The sequence below is a fragment of the Nematostella vectensis genome, chromosome 5 (assembly GCF_932526225.1).
Source record: "Nematostella vectensis chromosome 5, jaNemVect1.1, whole genome shotgun sequence".
In the NCBI taxonomy this organism is placed as follows: domain Eukaryota; kingdom Metazoa; phylum Cnidaria; class Anthozoa; order Actiniaria; family Edwardsiidae; genus Nematostella; species Nematostella vectensis.
In genome coordinates this window covers 3,465,225-3,482,541 of record NC_064038.1, presented here as the reverse complement: position 1 = coordinate 3,482,541, position 17,317 = coordinate 3,465,225, and the positions used below count along the sequence as shown (strand labels likewise).

The following is a 17,317-nucleotide window of genomic DNA, read 5'->3' as shown; positions in this document are numbered from 1 at the left end:
GTCACAGATTAAATGCAAACCCTTGTAGAATCAATTACGTAGTGGTATATTGCTTTTAAATCATTAAGCTGCATTAGGATCAAAATATAGCTATCCGTAGTGCGGATCATCTTTTGCATTATTAAGCTGGTAGGTAGCGGGAGTGAGAACAGGTTCTATTTAAAAATAAACAGTTTCTTAGTTTTACACGCCGTGTCCTGTGTATTTTGGCGACGAAGCGGAACGAGAGACCTCAAATAGAGCAATAAAAATTGTCAAAAATGGTTATAATTCGTTTGAAAAATAATGGAAGGGAGATATCTTTATTCGGGAAAGAGGTTTTAATGGTTTGGACCCCAAAATAAACTAAACCAAAATAAAAATAAGCGAAGAAAAAAAAGTAGATTTTTTTAATTTTCAGTAAGTAGTTCGTTTGTTTTCAGGTGTATATAGCCTCAGTTTCATTATGAAGTCTCAAAGTCGACCGAGCAGGAAAAAAAACAGTCTTGTTTGAATCCTTGCTAAATTTTGTACTTTTGTCGAACCTTTGTTTGACACTTGTTGTGTAAAAGATAAGTTAATAAGGAAAGTGGAGAATGAAAAACGATTCACCAGTGAATGTTGTCAATCTTATCCTTCTAATAGTCGTTGGTTTATAAAAATTGCTATTGGCCCGTTTTACGCTGTGGCTATTACAGGTCTTGTCCGACACGTTTTATTACTGTTTCAGTAAAACACAATCTTTATAAAGGGTGGCATTGTTTTGAATGACTGATTAAAAAGCCTGGTGTATATTTTATCATGTCTGGACCAAGTCCCCGCACGGTATTTTATAACACAGGTATCTTTTACCATAAAACACCTGTCGCTTAAATTGATTTGCTCTATTGGCTCCCTAGGCCATGTTTTATCACATTTTATTTATTTATGGATTCGCCTAACGTCATCGCAGATTTAAACATAATAAGAGAATAAGGAAATTCATTAAAAGCTTTTCAGCCAAAACAGCAACAACAACCCTGCCTTTACCTACTCGGAATCATCGGCGTCAACTTGCCACTAATAAGCCATTCCCGCTACAAAGTGCGTGATATTGGAGATGGATTATTTACTACTCGGCAAAATTAAAGGATTGCATATTAAGAAATTGCTTTTTTTGCATAACGTGGGCGAATTTAGAAGTTGCAGTCGTTTTGATTAGAAACGGAACTTAAATAGATCTGTTGATTTTCGACAAAAAAGGACTGAAAAAGGAAATTTATGAGCCTACTCAATTCAATCCATTTGATTTCTTGGTTTGGTTTGATGTTTGTATCTCCGATATCTCCTTTCTCCGTCCTATTTCTCTCTTTTACTCCCTTTCTTCATTTGGTTTCTTGGTTTGGTTTGGAGCTTGTGTCTCCTTTCTCCGCCTCATTTCTCACTCTTCCTCCAATTTGGATGATAATTGTTCTAGAACGGGGGCGTTATTTGGCACTTATCGAAAGCACTGCACAATAAACGCAATATAGTTCGGCCGGAATACCCAATTTGAAATCTAAGAAAATCTTTGTGTTTGTAAAAAGCCACTAATTTGGCATTCTAGCAAAATAGGTGAAAGAAAACACCATTACCATCGGCTGATTTTGGGGAGGCAATTGAGATATTTTTTAATCGACTTTGGTGAATGAAAAACTTTGTTTTTATATGTTCATTTCGACATTTAGTCCATGATTTTTCTTCTATTGAATGGTTACAAGTTCAAAGTGGTGTTTGAGGAGGGCTATTTAAATGGCAATGTCACAAAATTTGATTTTTAATATGAGCAAGATTTCAATTGCATAATCAAGGGATCAATTGTCTTTGGTCAAAAATAGGAATATTGACAGATCATAGCCTAATAAAATAAAAGGCAAGGTTGTTTTACCCTAGGGACGTTTTGGCTACTAACATGACAATTGTCCTGACTTCCGGGGTTATCTTTTAAAATTGTTTTTAATAGTAAATAAAATGACCAGGGTCACGTGCGATGTTACTAAACACTCTATGTTTTACATAAAAAGATAGCGTCTTGACGCTCGTAATGAAATTCAATTTGATCGTTGCTCGTATAAAAAAGCTTGACTTCCTCATAATAAACAGTGCTCGCCAATTGAAAAAAAATGGGAAAAACGCTTTCCGCTTGAGCAGAAATCCTATGAGACAACGATTACATCATGAAAAACGTGTTTTTGAACGATTATTGCTAAGTATTGCAGAGGCTTTCTGCAATACAGGAATGGTTGACTGGAAAAAGGAAATGACGGATTGATGCTCTGTATCTTTCACTGTCAAAATAAATGCTGTTGCTTTCTAGTAATTTTAAAAACGCGTTTTATCGAGTTGGGAAGGAAATGCGAATAATTTCCTATTATTATAACTTTGGCGAGCATTGTGGCGCATTATACGGGCTCTAATGAACGTTTTGGCGGGCTCTAATATATTAAAGCCCCGCTGCTCTAAGCCAATGAAAGGGCGAGGAAATTGCAGCGCGCCAATCAGAAGGAAACAGAAATTCCCGCAATTCATTCAAACCGCTCGTCGCATCGCTTGCCGTGTTTGGTTGTGTTTTGACAACTACCAAAAAACAAACAGGAAAACATGGCTGAACACGACTCACAATTTTCTTAGCTCGATGAGGAGGAGCTTAAAAAAATGGAAGAAGATTCTGTTCCCAGAAATACTAAAAAACAAACACCCTGGGCGATGAAAAAGTTCACCGAGTGGTGCACGAAGCGAAGTGTTGAATGTGATTTTCACAGTATCAGCTCCTCGGGTCTTTGAGGCATTTTACGCCGTTTCTATGCCGAAGTCAAAACAAAAGACAAGAAGGACCTCTCGCCGGATGCCTTTTGCTTCTAGTGAAACCATTGAGATGGAAAACAGTAATGATTGCAAACAAGGCGGTTTATCTAGCGCAGGCGGGGAAGTGAATGTAAGTTTTTCATCCTCGACCGAATTATACTTCTGCACAGGCTGTCATGCCAAATTGTCACTTTTCCAATTGCACAATAAATTTTAATTCCTTCAAGTGACATCCCATTAAACTTTCTATATTTTGAAACAGTTGTTTCTTTTTCAAAAAGAACCTTAAACACGTGTATATTTAGCAACGTTTGTAAAGTGAATTGAAGCTGTATTTATTAATTATGTTTTAACAACTTTCGATGAATAAATATCACGTGAGTCATCCGCGTTTTCCGATCTTATCTTTGTTTTTGTTTATGCGCTTAATGCTCGCCAAAGTTATAATAATAGTAATGTAGTTGATGTTCTTGGGCGTAATATGTTTTGGGACCTTCTCAGCGCACATTTTAGCCCTTGCTGCGCTCGGGCTAAAATGAGCTCGAGTCGGGCCCAAAACATATTTACGCCCGCGAACATCAACTATATTGTTATATTAGACTCATTCCCACAGACAAGTCATTACATCCGAATGCAAGCAAGACTATTCAATTCACTCCCATTTTAATTCCTGGTAGCTTTGGGATTATCCCTTTCTTCTCATTCTTTAACATGTCCCCCCCTCTCGTGAAGAGTTTGGTTCCGCCTTTGCTATTCATCATCATCATCTTCGCCATCGCCATCTCTAAACACAGCCCTTATAATTATCATTATTATCTTCGGATCAAGACGCTTAACTCCATCTCCTTGTACAAATGTATAGAGTACACTCGTGTCTAAGCGAGATACCGGACATGCGAATAATTATCATCACCACGACTATTACTATCAACAGCATCATTACTATTATCACCATCGCCATGGCAACAACCACAATATAATACCATGAAAAATGCTCAGACTTGAGCTGGCCCAGTGGCGATTTCAAGACAAGACAAGAAATAAAAATACAAAAATAAATGCAATCCACCTTTTTAATAATTATTCGAATGGAGATAATTTACACAAAAAAGAGGAATCGAGACGTCTCAAATAAATAACTTAATATAATATTTCATCTCATATTTCATATTCATACTCAAAATTGAGTAACACTTTCAACCATTGTTGATCCATGTTCCTCGTTTTCCAACTCGTCAAAAGTCTTATTGTAGTAAGCAGCTCCATTCCTTTCCTCAAAGCCTTTAACCAAGACTTTTAAATCGCGTACTGGCGCCTTTTCCGGGGACTTGTCCCGCTTTCGAAGCTCGCATAGGTTTGGGTTGTTTATCAAAGTGACGGCGAGAGACCATCGAATACGGGCACGACGTCGACTTAGCTGCTTTTCTTCGTCCAGTTCAATGTCTTGGTGTTCTAAAGAAACAAATTGAACGTCAGTGTGGTCACATCCAAACTCTTCTAAACATTAGACAGGAGATGAGAGAATGAACAGAGAAAACATCAACAACCTCTGGCCGCGAAAAAAATCAAGAAACTAGATAACCGATTATAGACACATGGCGAAATATCCCAAACACATGGAAAAATAACGTGTTCGTTTGAAAACCGATATTTCATATATAGCAGAAGATTTTTGAGAACTCGGTAATAACAAAAGCTAAAAACACTTGACTTGACATACTCGGATTTGTTTCGATATAATTATGTTTAAATCTTTGAATAATAACAATTTCATTCTTAAAGAAAAAAGGGTTTAAAATTGTTAATTTATTTGTTTCTTGAAATAACATCTTCCACAACATCCAGAGGAAAAAAAAATATATATATATATTTATACTTGAGGGTTTTATTGTGCTATCATTAGATCATATAATATGAGATAATGCACTCCCTTCTAAAAAGGTAGAGGAATTATATATAGTCAGATGAGGAACATGTGACTGTGTCCTAATGGTGTCACGCTTCCCAGTACGTGAAAATACCCGCGTATCATTGCCAACAGTGGCAATTGCCAAAATACCGAATCACCTAAAGCATCCCCATCAGATCTGTCAGGTAATTAAAAAGCGGGTAACTAAGAGATTCTATTCTATTCAAATATCAAGAATTCGTATCAGAATTCGTTCTTGGATGGTTATTTTCAGGCTTTTTTTGCAAATAGACTGTCGTATTTCCACATTCAAACAACGACAAAGTAGTGGTTGATTATCATTATTTGAGACTCAATAGACATGACTATCATTCCATCGCATCCTTCCTACACTTCCGCTATGAAGCGAACCGACCTTATCAGTAGACACCGGAAGTGCCCCAGGCGATACTGGGTGCCCTGTGGTGCACGTGTGTACGCCTGGTGAATGTCACGTTCGAACTCAATTGATTTTGGAAATTCCTTTGTGTTTTTTTTTCTAGTGATATTTTTACTTTTTTGCCTAAAATTGCAATACTTATCAAAATAGACACAGCAAGCCCACGCACAAACGTTGGGGAAAAACGCATGCGCATTTCGTAACTTGCGATGACTCAAAGGTGTGCCCCAAATGTGGCATGCCGTCCATCCCCTGTGGCGGGCAGAGCTACTATCTTATGCGTAAACAAACGATGGCCTAACTGTTTCCCCTTGTATACAGAACAACGTAACTCCCGAAATACCGGCCCAAATGGCTTGAAACTTCACCCACTGTCAGGTCAGAATATATATATATATATAATATATATATATATATTTATTTAGAGTTTTAGGATTTTATTTCGTAGTATAGTAAACAGCTTATTTCAATCCCATATGTTTACTGTAAACCATGAGACACACAACGTAACGGGAACCACTATAATTTATTCATACACACAGTGAGCTTGGGTTACCTGTGGTGTTAACCTAACGCGCGCAACACACGGACATATTTCTTCTCTTATTTTGCTGACGTTCGCCAAAGGAGAGGCTAAAGCAGCCTACATGTCCCACAATGCAATGCAATCTCAGTCAGTGGTCCGCAGGTAACGATGTTATTCTGCATCCTCGGGGATGGCGCGGCGGAGGCGCGAGGCCTGGGTCCCCGAGGATGGTTATTCTGGTACTCGTTGGCTTTCCCTGTATCAATACAGCAGTCAAATTATATCATGGGACGTTGACGTAGGTCGAAACATCCTTACTTGTCACTGTATACGGGCCTAATGATGGTTTTCGGGGAATCAGGCCTATGTCAACCTAGATTTATTTTATTCATGCAAGAACTACACGCATAGAGAAATGCGCATGTGCGGAGCTTAAAAACACGCGAAGAAAGACATTTTTTGAGGAAAAACGAAACGAAATGTATATGGAGGCACGTGCTCATTTTTAATAGAGACAAAGCCTGTCATGTAAAAGTGTATTCTTTTTGCGTGCCAAACTTTATACATCAACACTCTCATCGAATTTTGTACGCATTTCTTTTCATGCATTTCTTTTGAAACAGTTTAACTTTAGGGCAAAATACATATATCACGAGCATTTCCATTTTCCCAAACCCCCCTCCCCCCCTTACAACTAATACCTTGTGACTCGTGAGCAGCTCTCTCGTCCCAGTCTTTCTGTCTGAGGCTCATTACAAGCAACCGAGAGAAAGTAACGAGGACTGGGTTCGAGTGGGTATGCTCCAAGTAGAGATAGCCGACGTACGCATGGAATCCTGGGAAAAATAAGATAACTGTTTTACTATTGACATGAGGGATGAAGCAGCAATGAGAAAACAAGGAACTGGATAGACGTTGAGGAGGATGGGGATCAGGATTAGACGCATAACCAGGATTCACGGGGGGGGGGGGGGGGGGGGGGCTTTGGCATTGATATGGTATGGAATAAATATCAGATTTGGCGATTCTTTTCTAAGAAAAGACCACTTCTTGGGGGTAGAGTGGAGAGGGGGAAGAAACGCGCGCCCCTAGGGCCTACCCTAGCTACTTTGCTGACAATGAACACAATTTAAATAATAAACGAAAACCAGGAGCGAAAAAGCGTAGTCCTATTACCGGGATCTCTGTCCTCGTAGTCTCGGGAGATCACACTTTTCTGTGTCCGGGCGAGGAAGACAATCCCGAGCGCAGAGCCGATGATGATACGAAGCAGGCACGAAGCAAGGCCGAGAAAGATGTTAAAGAAGAATAAAAAATACGTACAAATATGGAAAAGACGCCTGGAAACAAAAAGAGGAGCAATGATAAAAAACAATGATACAGAATGCTGACTCTGCAGACTTACCAATTTTGGAGAACCAGTTTAAAAAACGATGGATTGATTAATGTGTCAAACACCCTCTAAACAGGCGCTTATCGAAGTTTTTGCTCAGGTTCAGCGAGGCGATTATTCGGGTAAATATTGGCGAACAGTACATTCATCTTTGTTACTCAACTTCTCCAATGAACATACCTGTTGTCCAAAGCCAAATAAGAGCCGTTATCTATCAAAAATACGAACTTGGCGAGTAGAAATTGTATCAAAATTATCATTAGTGACACAAAGATCGCTGGCCTGAAATGAGAAAAAAAATGGAAACGATGATAAAATTAATAGCGCTCGTGCTGCTGCTAAAGTTGATGAAGGAATATTTTTTTCATACCAGATCTTGAGCACTTGCGCCCAAACCAGAGAGTCCATCGATCCATCGACGATAGGCTGGATGAATTCAATTCCAAGAATTGCCAAAACGAGGAATATTACGAAGTGAGCGATAACGAACGCTGCGAAACAAGAAAATGCTATCAGTAGTGGCTCATTTTTTTCCATGCGCAAACCCTAATTTTATGTTTCACATGGTAACAAAACCTTTGTTCGAATTTTATTTGGCTAGTGTTGTGTTCTTGTGGGTAGCCTGTGTATAAAGAGCCTGGTAGCGAGCGTGATGTGCTGAACTAAGCAAAGTAAAGTATGGTGTTGACATCTTTTGTTATCTGTTATCTTTTAATGATACACTACAGCTAGTATACAAAGTACTTACCCCATGCTATGTAAGCTACTTGGTATCCTGAATATTTTAAACCAGCCAGCTAAAAAAAAATCAAGAAATTATGAAGAATAAGATATCGTTCGTGGTGGTGTTGTTGTTTGTTGCAGTGATGGTACTGATTTTGCTTGGTGATAAACATTATGAGGAGAATTATGACATAAAGAGATGATTACAATATAAAAATAGGACTAAAAAAGGACGGTCACAATAATATAATTTTGAAAAAAGGGAAGAAGGAAAGAAGAAGAAAGGAGGGGAGAAGTGGAAGAGAAAGAAGAAGAAGAAGAAGAAGAAGAAGAAGAAGAAGAAGAAGAAGAAGAAGAAGAAAAAAGAAGAAGAAGAAAAAGAAGAAGAAGAAGAAAGATGGAATAAAAACAAAAAAAGGGAGATATAGCGAATAATCACAAGGTTAGGTAATAAGACAGGATGTGTAGATAATGATGGTGATGATGTCGATGAACACATGGATGAGACAAAAAGAGGTATGTGACACCACACGTTACCGTCATATTCGAGGGTGTTTTTTTCAAGGTATCCGCTGGAAGAAAACTTTTATCTCCTTTCTGAAGGCACATGACGTGCGTGCGATACCACGTTAACATGTTGGCGACGAGGACGACACACTTGACGCACGTCAAGCCCAGCGCCACGTACCACGCGACTAAAAAAACAGTGGCGACACAATGTTAAGTGTTAATTCTCAAAAGACTCTCCTTGAAACTCTTATACTTAGTGCTGACTTTTCATTTTTCAAAGCATGACTTTCGCTACTTACTCGACTATTTAAAGATTGAGTCATCCAAGATTATGTTACTCACCAAAGCAGATTTCCAAGTACTTCTCATAATCTGCAGCGTAATCGGTGAGACCAAGATCTTCTAGAATTTTCGGATTATCGGCGAGGTAGTTAAGCGAGTATTTGTAGAATATACCTCCAAGAACAACGAACGCGCAGGCAATCTGGAGGCCACAGATAACACAAGATAGAGCGGTGGTTAATTGCAACGGGCAGCGCGAGTAGGTAAATTAATCGGATCGAATGAACTCTCTGAAATTTTACGCAAAATTTACCACATAAGCACCCGGCACCAATATGGAAGACAGGGCGGCAACATACACATGTTACGAGGATATTTTAGCACATATGCGCGCATCTAATACAAATCAGAGCTTTGGCTCTTTACAGGTATTTAAATCTGCCTCAGTACACTCGGGCCATTAGTGACTCTTGCGTTTTGGGAAACAAAGTTACTGAGCAGTTAAAGGGCTTTGAGACTTCGGTCTGCACGATTTCTTTTCTTTTTCCCCCCATTTTTTACCATGTTTTTTGCCCTCCTCCCATCTACTGGCTAGTCCCTAGTTACAAGCTGTTGAACCTTACCTCATAAACCGCCAGCAATCCCACAGTGTAGGTACACGCTATTCTCGTAGAGTACTTAAAATCTGGAGAAGGAAGACTTTGTAAGTACCATCCAGCTTCTTCCCTCCAGCTTTAACGAACGCACAAATCAACAATTTTATTAACATCCCTTAGTTACTTACAGGCCCGTAGCCAGGGGGATTCTGGGATCTAGCCGGGGGATTCTGGAAGAACAGCCTTATTCCCCCCCCCCCCCCCCTCCTCCATAAACCATCCACTTATGAATTAATAATTTCTCTGTGCGACTCGGAATTTTGTTCGGGGACGTAATATAGCGGTGACAGCCAAAAGAGTAGACCTTCTGTGGCGAGAACTGACCTGGTTTCCACTTGTATATGTGAGACTTCAAAGTTTCTTTCAGGCTTCCAGTTGATTTGTCGCCAGAGCTGGTTTTCAAGAATGAAATTTGAAAGCTTATTTATTTTAAATAGGCTAGCCTTACCACTATCAAGAGGTGTGGCAATCATGGCCCGCTGTGCAGCAGGAAACGCACGGTCGGGTTTATGGACTCGACAGGGCCGCACCTAGGGGGCGAGGGTGTGATGCTTATCCCCCCCCCCCCCCCCCTCCCGGAAGAGTTGAAATTTTGCAAAGGTTTTATGAACAAAATAGCGCCTTATCTCCATCAAGTACGAGGAGTCACTAAAGATTGCACCCATAGACGGGATTTTCTAGCCGTGTCCATGACGATGGTGATTATCACGTTGGTTATGGTAGCGGTCGCTGAGGTGATTATAATTACGAAAGATGGTAACAATTTAGAACTGATGTTAATCTATGTAGATAAGTATTTATCTATTGATAGGAAGGGTCATGCAGACTCGTCACCTGTCTATTTCTGTAGGAATCTCCTCCAGTAGCCTTTGTACGTATTTATATTTGTAGCAACTGGTCGTATCGTCCTCTTCCTACAGGAAGTAATTCAGAAGAGATTCGACAAGCCCTCAAGGGCATATTATTCTCGTCAGAGGCTAGGGGAGCAGGGGCTTTTTTTCAAAAGGCGCTTAAAGTAAAACATATAGCGGGAGGTTTATTTGTTGCTTTCATCCCTCAACCTTCTAAAATGTTAATCAAAGATGTGTATGGAGTCGGTAGTGTCCATTCGCCACTGAGGTGCTTATTGGAGAAAAGGCTTCTCTCAAAATTTAATTTCGCACCGTTTTTGGCCCCTTCAAAAGACTCGGATACCATAAACTAGTATTTACCGATGTCCCTTTATCCTATTTGAGAAAGGTAAGAATATTTTACTCCTTGAGGTAAGGGGGACTTATTGGAGGCAGACTTAAAAGCAGACAAGGGAATCAGAGTTTTAAAAATGAAAACAGTAAAAGCGATCTTCATAATGTTCGTATTGAGTCGCTTAAGTCATAAGGCTCTCACTAGACTCACTCTGGGATCTGGGCTTTACGATAGCGTATAATGAGTTGCTGAAATCATAAGGGTCTTACCGCCTCATTAGAAGTTATAGTTCGGGCTTTACGATAGCGCATAATGAGTTGCTGAAATCATAAGGGTCTTACCGCCTCATTAGAAGTTATAGTTCGGGCTTTACGATAGCGCATAATGAGTTGCTGAAATCATAAGGGTCTTACCGCCTCATTAGAAGTTATAGTTCGGGCTTTACGATAGCGCATAATGAGTTGCTGAAATCATAAGGGTCTTACCGCCTCATTAGAAGTTATAGTTCGGGCTTTACGATAGCGCATAATGAGTTGCTGAAATCATAAGGGTCTTACCGCCTCATTAGAAGTTATAGTTCGGGCTTTACGATAGCGCATAATGAGTTGCTGAAATCATAAGGGTCTTACCGCCTCATTAGAAGTTATAGTTCGGGCTTTACGATAGCGCATAATGAGTTGCTGAAATCATAAGGGTCTTACCGCCACATTAGAAGTTATAGTTCGGGCTTTACGATAGCGCATAATGAGTTGCTGAAATCATAAGGGTCTTACCGCCTCATTAGAAGTTATAGTTCGGGCTTTACGATAGCGCATAATGAGTTGCTGAAATCATAAGGGTCTTACCGCCTCATTAGAAGTTATAGTTCGGGCTTTACGATAGCGCTTCACCAGCTCGAGGATCACATAGTAAAGGAAGTGAATTGTGAGGATCAGCAAACAAATGTGTGTAGGGAAGTCTATCGCCAGAAGGTCCCCTGGGTAAATCTGAGGAAATAAATACCAAGAAAGATTATAGCCTGCTAGCCGGCTATCCGGAGTTTCGGGATTCCTGTGGATTCCACAGGAGTCCCGAATCTCCGGAGGGCCGGCTTGCAGGCTAAAAAGATTATGACTGCTACTTTTGGTAAAGCCAACTCTAATTATTGATGCACATTGTCTACGCAATTTTTCACTGCTTTCAGTTTTGTTAGGTGGTTATTTTAAACAAGGAAAACATTACCCTGCTTGCAGCAAAACTAGTATATATGGGCCGAGCAGTCGTGAGTAGATTTGCGCCTTTTGCTGTTCCATTATAACCTCAGCAACGAAAGCTATTGCTCGGTAGGGCAAATTTGTTATATGTAGATTCAATAGGCTGTTGCATCGTTTACTATCGCCTGCAAATCAGATTCTGCAAGTTGCGATAATAAACCAATTTATCTTTATCTAAGAATTAAGCGCTTGGTCGTTAACACATCAACCGTTAGGTCGTGCTGAGGAAGAAATCAAATGCTTTTTGCGTCAGGATGGTACATACTTCAGGCCGTAGCTAGGGGGGGCTCGGGGGGAACCCCCCACTGGACTTGAAGGTCCGCTCTGGTGAAGGAAAACTGAGTACCATTGTGCGCTAGGGCGAGCTATCTAAAAGAAAAGGTCCGCTAAATGGGAAAACGAACCCCCGCCCGCACAAAATCCTGGCTACGGGCCTGTACTTGAAAAACGCACTTCAAAGTCGCCATATCAATGCCCTTCTCATAGTAAAAATGACCATGACGCCTTTGCCTAAGTCGCCATATCAATGCCCTTCTCATAGTAAAAATGACCATAACGCTTTTGCTTAAGTCGCCATATCAATGCCCTTCTCATAGTAAAAATGACCCCTTTGCCTAAGTCTAAGCTGCACCCCTTGTTTTTATAGAGATGGGGAGGAGGTCTTCTTTTAAAAAAGTGGACTTACATATGAAAGATAGCGATTTGGACACTGCGTCACTTGATAGGCGCTCACGCCAAGCCTGTCAAAAATGGAAACAAAACAAACTCACGATGACATACTTGTAGGGAATGTAGGGAAATCTTCATAAAAGACAGCAAGTTGACGTTATTGAGATTTTGATTGGTTGAATCAAGAAACCAATAAAGTGTTACCCATACGGTTTATTCGGATCTCCTTACACTCCGAGCCACGTGGTGCGAGGAACGTGTCGGTTCCAGACTCTTTAATACTAAAAAGTTTTTTAATTTCTTCTTATTCTTATTATTATTACAAAAACTTTCTTTCTGTGACATACCAGGCCCCCGAGTAGAGGAGCCCAATGACCCCTCCCAGAATCTTGTAATCTGTGGCGAGACACGCGAAGAACGGATAGTACGAGAGACCAATCACAAACATGGCCAGAATACGCCAGAACACTGCGAACAAACAGAAGAAACATGATTATTTACAAGAATCAGGCGCGTACACAGGGTAATAGCTAAATATGAGCGTGTGTGAAAAAGCATCTCTATCACTCATCTCCATTGATTACATCCGGACCATTTTCATCCTATAAAGGACCCACAATCTAATCTAGCTGGAGGCCCGTAGCTAGGCTCACTTTGCATTTTCATATTTTTAAACCCTGGATAACTGGTTTCCCTGTGTAAACGTACTTCCAGTCCAAGGGGGGGTGGCCGGGTCACTTTGTATGTTCATGACTCTCTCGTCAAATATCTCTGAATAATCACTGAAGAACAGAATGCGCAGACACCTGTTGACCGTAGCACCAAATGCGCATGCGTAACCAAGTCGGTTCTCGTAACTATCCAGTAGATTGAGAGGTCTGAAAAACAGTAATAACTCAAAAAAATCAAATGATAGAAGAAAGTCGAGGGAATTTGAAAATCCCAAGACTAGAAGAGTACAACCCCACCTTTTTCATGCCCCCCCCAATATTTTGAAAAATTATAAGGAAATGACCAGTAGGGGCGTGGTTGTGCCCCCCAATATTTTGTTAATATTTCTGTATTGTGCCCCCCCCCAAAAAAAAATATTTCAAGGCCTGCAACGGCCCTTTGTAGGGAGTGGTAGGTATCCATGAGATTGAAGGGCACTCTTTTTTGGGTGAAGGGGGGGGGGGGGGGGTGATGTGGTGTTCATTGAGAGGATGCTATTTAGCTTTTACAGGAAATGATCAATTATTTTTAAAAGAAGCATGACTAACATGCATAGTCCTGGCCTGATGATCCGCATGCCACATGTTCTTAGTGTCTGTGCTCGTGGTTTTAAGAAAGACAGGAGCAGGATGATAGTCAGCTAAGAGGTGGGGAAAAGGAAACAAAAAACAAATTGTGAGGTTTTTATTCATTTGTAAACCTGCATATATCATCTGTCACCACCAAAATCATCATTACAACAATCATCATTATGTCTATGCATTTATTATTGTCATCATAATTCATCTCCACCTTGTGGTAATACAGAGTCCCACAGTAGCCAAATCCATGATGGCAAATAGATAAGTTCTTGTGCTGTAATGTGCCCAGTCACATATGTTCAATAGTCTTGTGGGGGATATTCATGAGCTTTCATTGTTTGTTATGTGATTTGCTTCAGTTTATTTATTGTGTACAGTAGGATAGCCAGGATTTTTAACAAGAGGGGGTCCAAAAGGCCCTTTCGAGGCATGTCTCATGCATTTACTGTATTTTTGGTTGCTGGGAGGGGGGGCCTGGGCAACCCCCTTGTGTATCATCGCCATCACTTACTGCTGGTCCAAGGCACACGTAGGTAAACTCTCCCTTGGTTGGTACTGGCATACATGCAGTGCTAAATAGATAATCAAACTTTTCTAGTGACAAAAATGCATTTTCAAGCCTTTCCACATATGCAATCATTGAACACACTTTATAAAAAGGGGGTGGACAAACTAGAAAGACAGGACTAATGAAAAAATACAAAATCATAAATTTAGGTTGTTGATAAATTCAATCATTGGAGCTGCAAGCATTGGTAAAAAGTCTTTGTTACTATAGATTAAGAAACATCATTCGACTAGACATATATGGATATATGGGTAATAAAATAAGCTGTTATTAGTAGCCAAGAGGATTCAGAAGAACTAACCCCACCACTTCCTCCCCTCTCTAGCCTGGAAGGTCTGCTTTCAATGTTCATTTTTTGATGGGACACACAACTGCTTATTTCATTCATTGAACCTTCAAGATCATACCAAAGAAAAGGATGTTGGTGTTCTCTCGGTTCAAAACCTGTCTTCAGGTCTTTGTAATTAAATTCTAAAATAGAATAACTTCTGCCAAAAGATGAGGCTATGTAAATAATTGTCATCTTTTATCTTTAATCAAATTAACATTCATAATTCAAGCAAAATAAAATCAAAGAACAAATAACTCTTAACATATGATAATGTACAAAAATTATTAATATTATCAAACAATTATACCTGCAAATCATGTACTGAATAAAAACGATTTGCTTTATGGCGGAGCACTTGCGGAAACACTAGGGAAATACACAAATATGAACATGGAAAACGGGGCGATTTTGTGGAAAGGAATGTGAACTTAAAAGGCAAAAGCATTCAAAAAACCCTGGCATATGATAACTTACAGAACTTCAAATTTGAATTGTTGTGCTGAATGGGGAACATAAAGACTTATTAACTTATTAGCTTTAGAAGGACTTGTCAATGAAGTAGCATACGTTAATAAATATGGACTCGCCTCAATCTGGCGTGGAAAAGTGTTTTTCAGCATAAATTTCCTTTCGTTTGTTCTGTTCGCTGTAGAGATTGTCAAAACAATTCTAAAGAATTTGCCTTGCCTTTCTGTTTCCTATATAAGCTTAGTATTTCTTATTTTATTTTGGATTAAATCAGATTTAAACTTGGCCTACTATGTAAATAACAGAGGAAATCCTGTATCATGTGAAAAAAATGAATTAATGACACCATTTGATTTTACGTCAAACGTTTGTTCAGCCAACACGCTCTATTTTCTAATGTCATTGAATAATTGATTCATAAGTATGCAATTGCACCGTTTTTGCGCTGAATAACATCTGCACTGCATTGCTCTCAGCCAATCAGAATCGAGGAATTTGTGCATGTATATTATTATATTATTAACTATTTTTTTATTAAATTTTACTCGATATAAGTAAATTGTGCAATTTGGCATTTTTCCTGCAAGCAATGCAACAATTTTGAATTAAATCACAGTAGTTTCGCAATATGTATAAATAACTGCTCTTGTATATCTAACTGTCAATGGCTGTACTTTATAGATACGAACAATAAGTGATATGTTGGGCTTCGCTTTAGGCATTGCTTAAATATATCTAGTATGTTCTTTTGAACAAAATATATCATAAGATTTTTAATTACTTAGTGCCAATATTTAGTTATTGACGTAAACACATGCAAATAATCAACAGAATTTTTTCATTTTCAACACAAAAAAATTAACCAGAGCCTACCTGTTCGTGACATTCTTTGATTCGTTTTCCCTAGCTCTTCTATAAGCTTTCCAATAAGGGAGGACATGAACGAATGTCTGTGTTGTTTTCTGTATAACATCAGGCTCTAAACCAGCAACGCTAGAAACAGCGTTTAAAATCGTCTCATTTTGAGCAATAATTTCAAATATCTCAGTCACCGATCGGTTGATCACTAAATCAGGAAATGAATAATATGTTTTGAAGATTATTTGGGCCAGTGTGTCCTCAGTGATCGACATTTTGTCGAAAATCTCGATGCCGTTACAGCCTCCGGGAAATAAACATCGAAACCAGCAAAATTAGAATACACACTCCACAGGGTGCCCAAGTGGACTATTGTGTATTTTGAAAAGAAATGTGAACGTACAAGTGAAGGCCACAGGAAAGATTCGACGAGCGCTTACGAACAAACGGGCGCATCGTTTTTTAAATTCAATACAATTTTTTTGGCGGTACCTTATAAAAAATGTACATAGGTGTAGTCCGAAAGACATTCATGTAAAGAGAGATGTCATTTCCTAAGGTATTATTTCGAAGGCATTTCTTTCTTCCCCTTATTCACTCAAAAATGTATTTTGTCGTTTCCATGTTGATATCTTCCTTATCCACACTTATTATAGATAAAAAAGCCCTTGTGTTTGTCATTACACCAATATCTATGTTATACTATTTAATTTATTTTTTTATAACAGTAATATGTTTATATACATACAGATATGTTTCTCTTATTGAATTCTATGCAGGGCACACTACAAGAGTGCTCCTCACTTTCTCCTATTTTGCAGATCATGCACTTTCTCTTATCTGGGGGTATACAGGCCCGTGCCCAGGATTTTTCTTGGGGGGGGGGGGGGGCAAAATGCGAAAAAGTGGACCTACTTTTCCGGGGGGGAGGGGGAGAAGGAGGGAGTTCTCTAATAAAAATATATAAAGTATCTCCACGCTCCACAGGACTATGCGTATGGATGTCTTATGGATGACTAGCTTATGCTTTATAGTTTTGTGTACAAATAGCACGTCTATTGAGAACCGAAAGTGGACCTTCGGCCTGGGTATATATGGCGTGTCTGGCTGTTTCGATGGACAGCTGTTTCTGTGAAAAAGTGATGCACTATAAAAAAATATTGAAACAAATGTTTGGCGATGCAAAGTAAGAAATATTCTACATTTTGTCTCAAATGGCCACAGGAACCTTTTCAACATAGTTCAGCTAACTTTTCTACCCTTCAAGTACGAAAGATATGCACGTGCGCAACAGAGCAAAGCAAAACCAAATGCTAAATGCGGCAATATGTATTATACTCTAGTCACAGCGTGCTGTGCATAATGACAAAATCATCACACTACTATAGCAACCACTGATTCCCAAGAGACACAAGCGTTTAAAAGACCACGACATTTTTCGTTCTATGTCTCA

The 17,317-nt window shown here is 39.4% G+C and overlaps 1 protein-coding gene across 2 annotated transcripts; it reads right to left on the bottom strand.

The window, feature by feature from the left end:
* Positions 1-3,857: 3,857 nt before the first annotated feature.
* Positions 3,858-16,200, bottom strand: LOC5517745 (stimulated by retinoic acid gene 6 protein-like). Of its 2 annotated transcripts, none has more exons than XM_048727970.1 (18): positions 15,880-16,200; positions 14,151-14,211; positions 13,607-13,698; positions 13,056-13,225; positions 12,695-12,815; positions 12,364-12,418; positions 11,271-11,411; positions 10,075-10,154; positions 9,565-9,632; positions 9,208-9,269; positions 8,645-8,786; positions 8,330-8,487; positions 7,818-7,866; positions 7,440-7,560; positions 7,250-7,351; positions 6,853-7,016; positions 6,378-6,512; positions 3,858-4,254 (listed from the first exon to the last, which is right to left on the bottom strand). In XM_048727970.1, the coding sequence occupies exons 1-18, from the start codon at positions 16,137-16,139 to the stop codon at positions 3,980-3,982; spliced, it is 2,256 nt and encodes a 751-aa protein (XP_048583927.1). In that variant the 5' UTR covers positions 16,140-16,200; the 3' UTR covers positions 3,858-3,979. The 2 variants fall into 2 exon arrangements, with proteins under 2 accessions (XP_048583927.1, XP_048583928.1); XM_048727971.1 differs by lacking the exon at positions 3,858-4,254 and adding an exon at positions 4,996-5,932.
* Positions 16,201-17,317: the final 1,117 nt, after the last annotated feature.

Coding starts and splice junctions, on each gene's coding strand:
- LOC5517745 (XM_048727970.1), bottom strand. CDS start 16,139: ATGTCGATCACTGAGGACACACTGGCCCAAATAATCTTCAAAACATAT. Junction 8,787..9,207: donor GATTGCTGGCGGTTTATGAG/GTAAGGTTCAAC, acceptor TGTGGCCTCCAG/ATTGCCTGCGCGTTCGTTGT. Junction 4,255..6,377: donor AGCTGCTCACGAGTCACAAG/GTATTAGTTGTA, acceptor TTGTTTCTTTAG/AACACCAAGACATTGAACTG.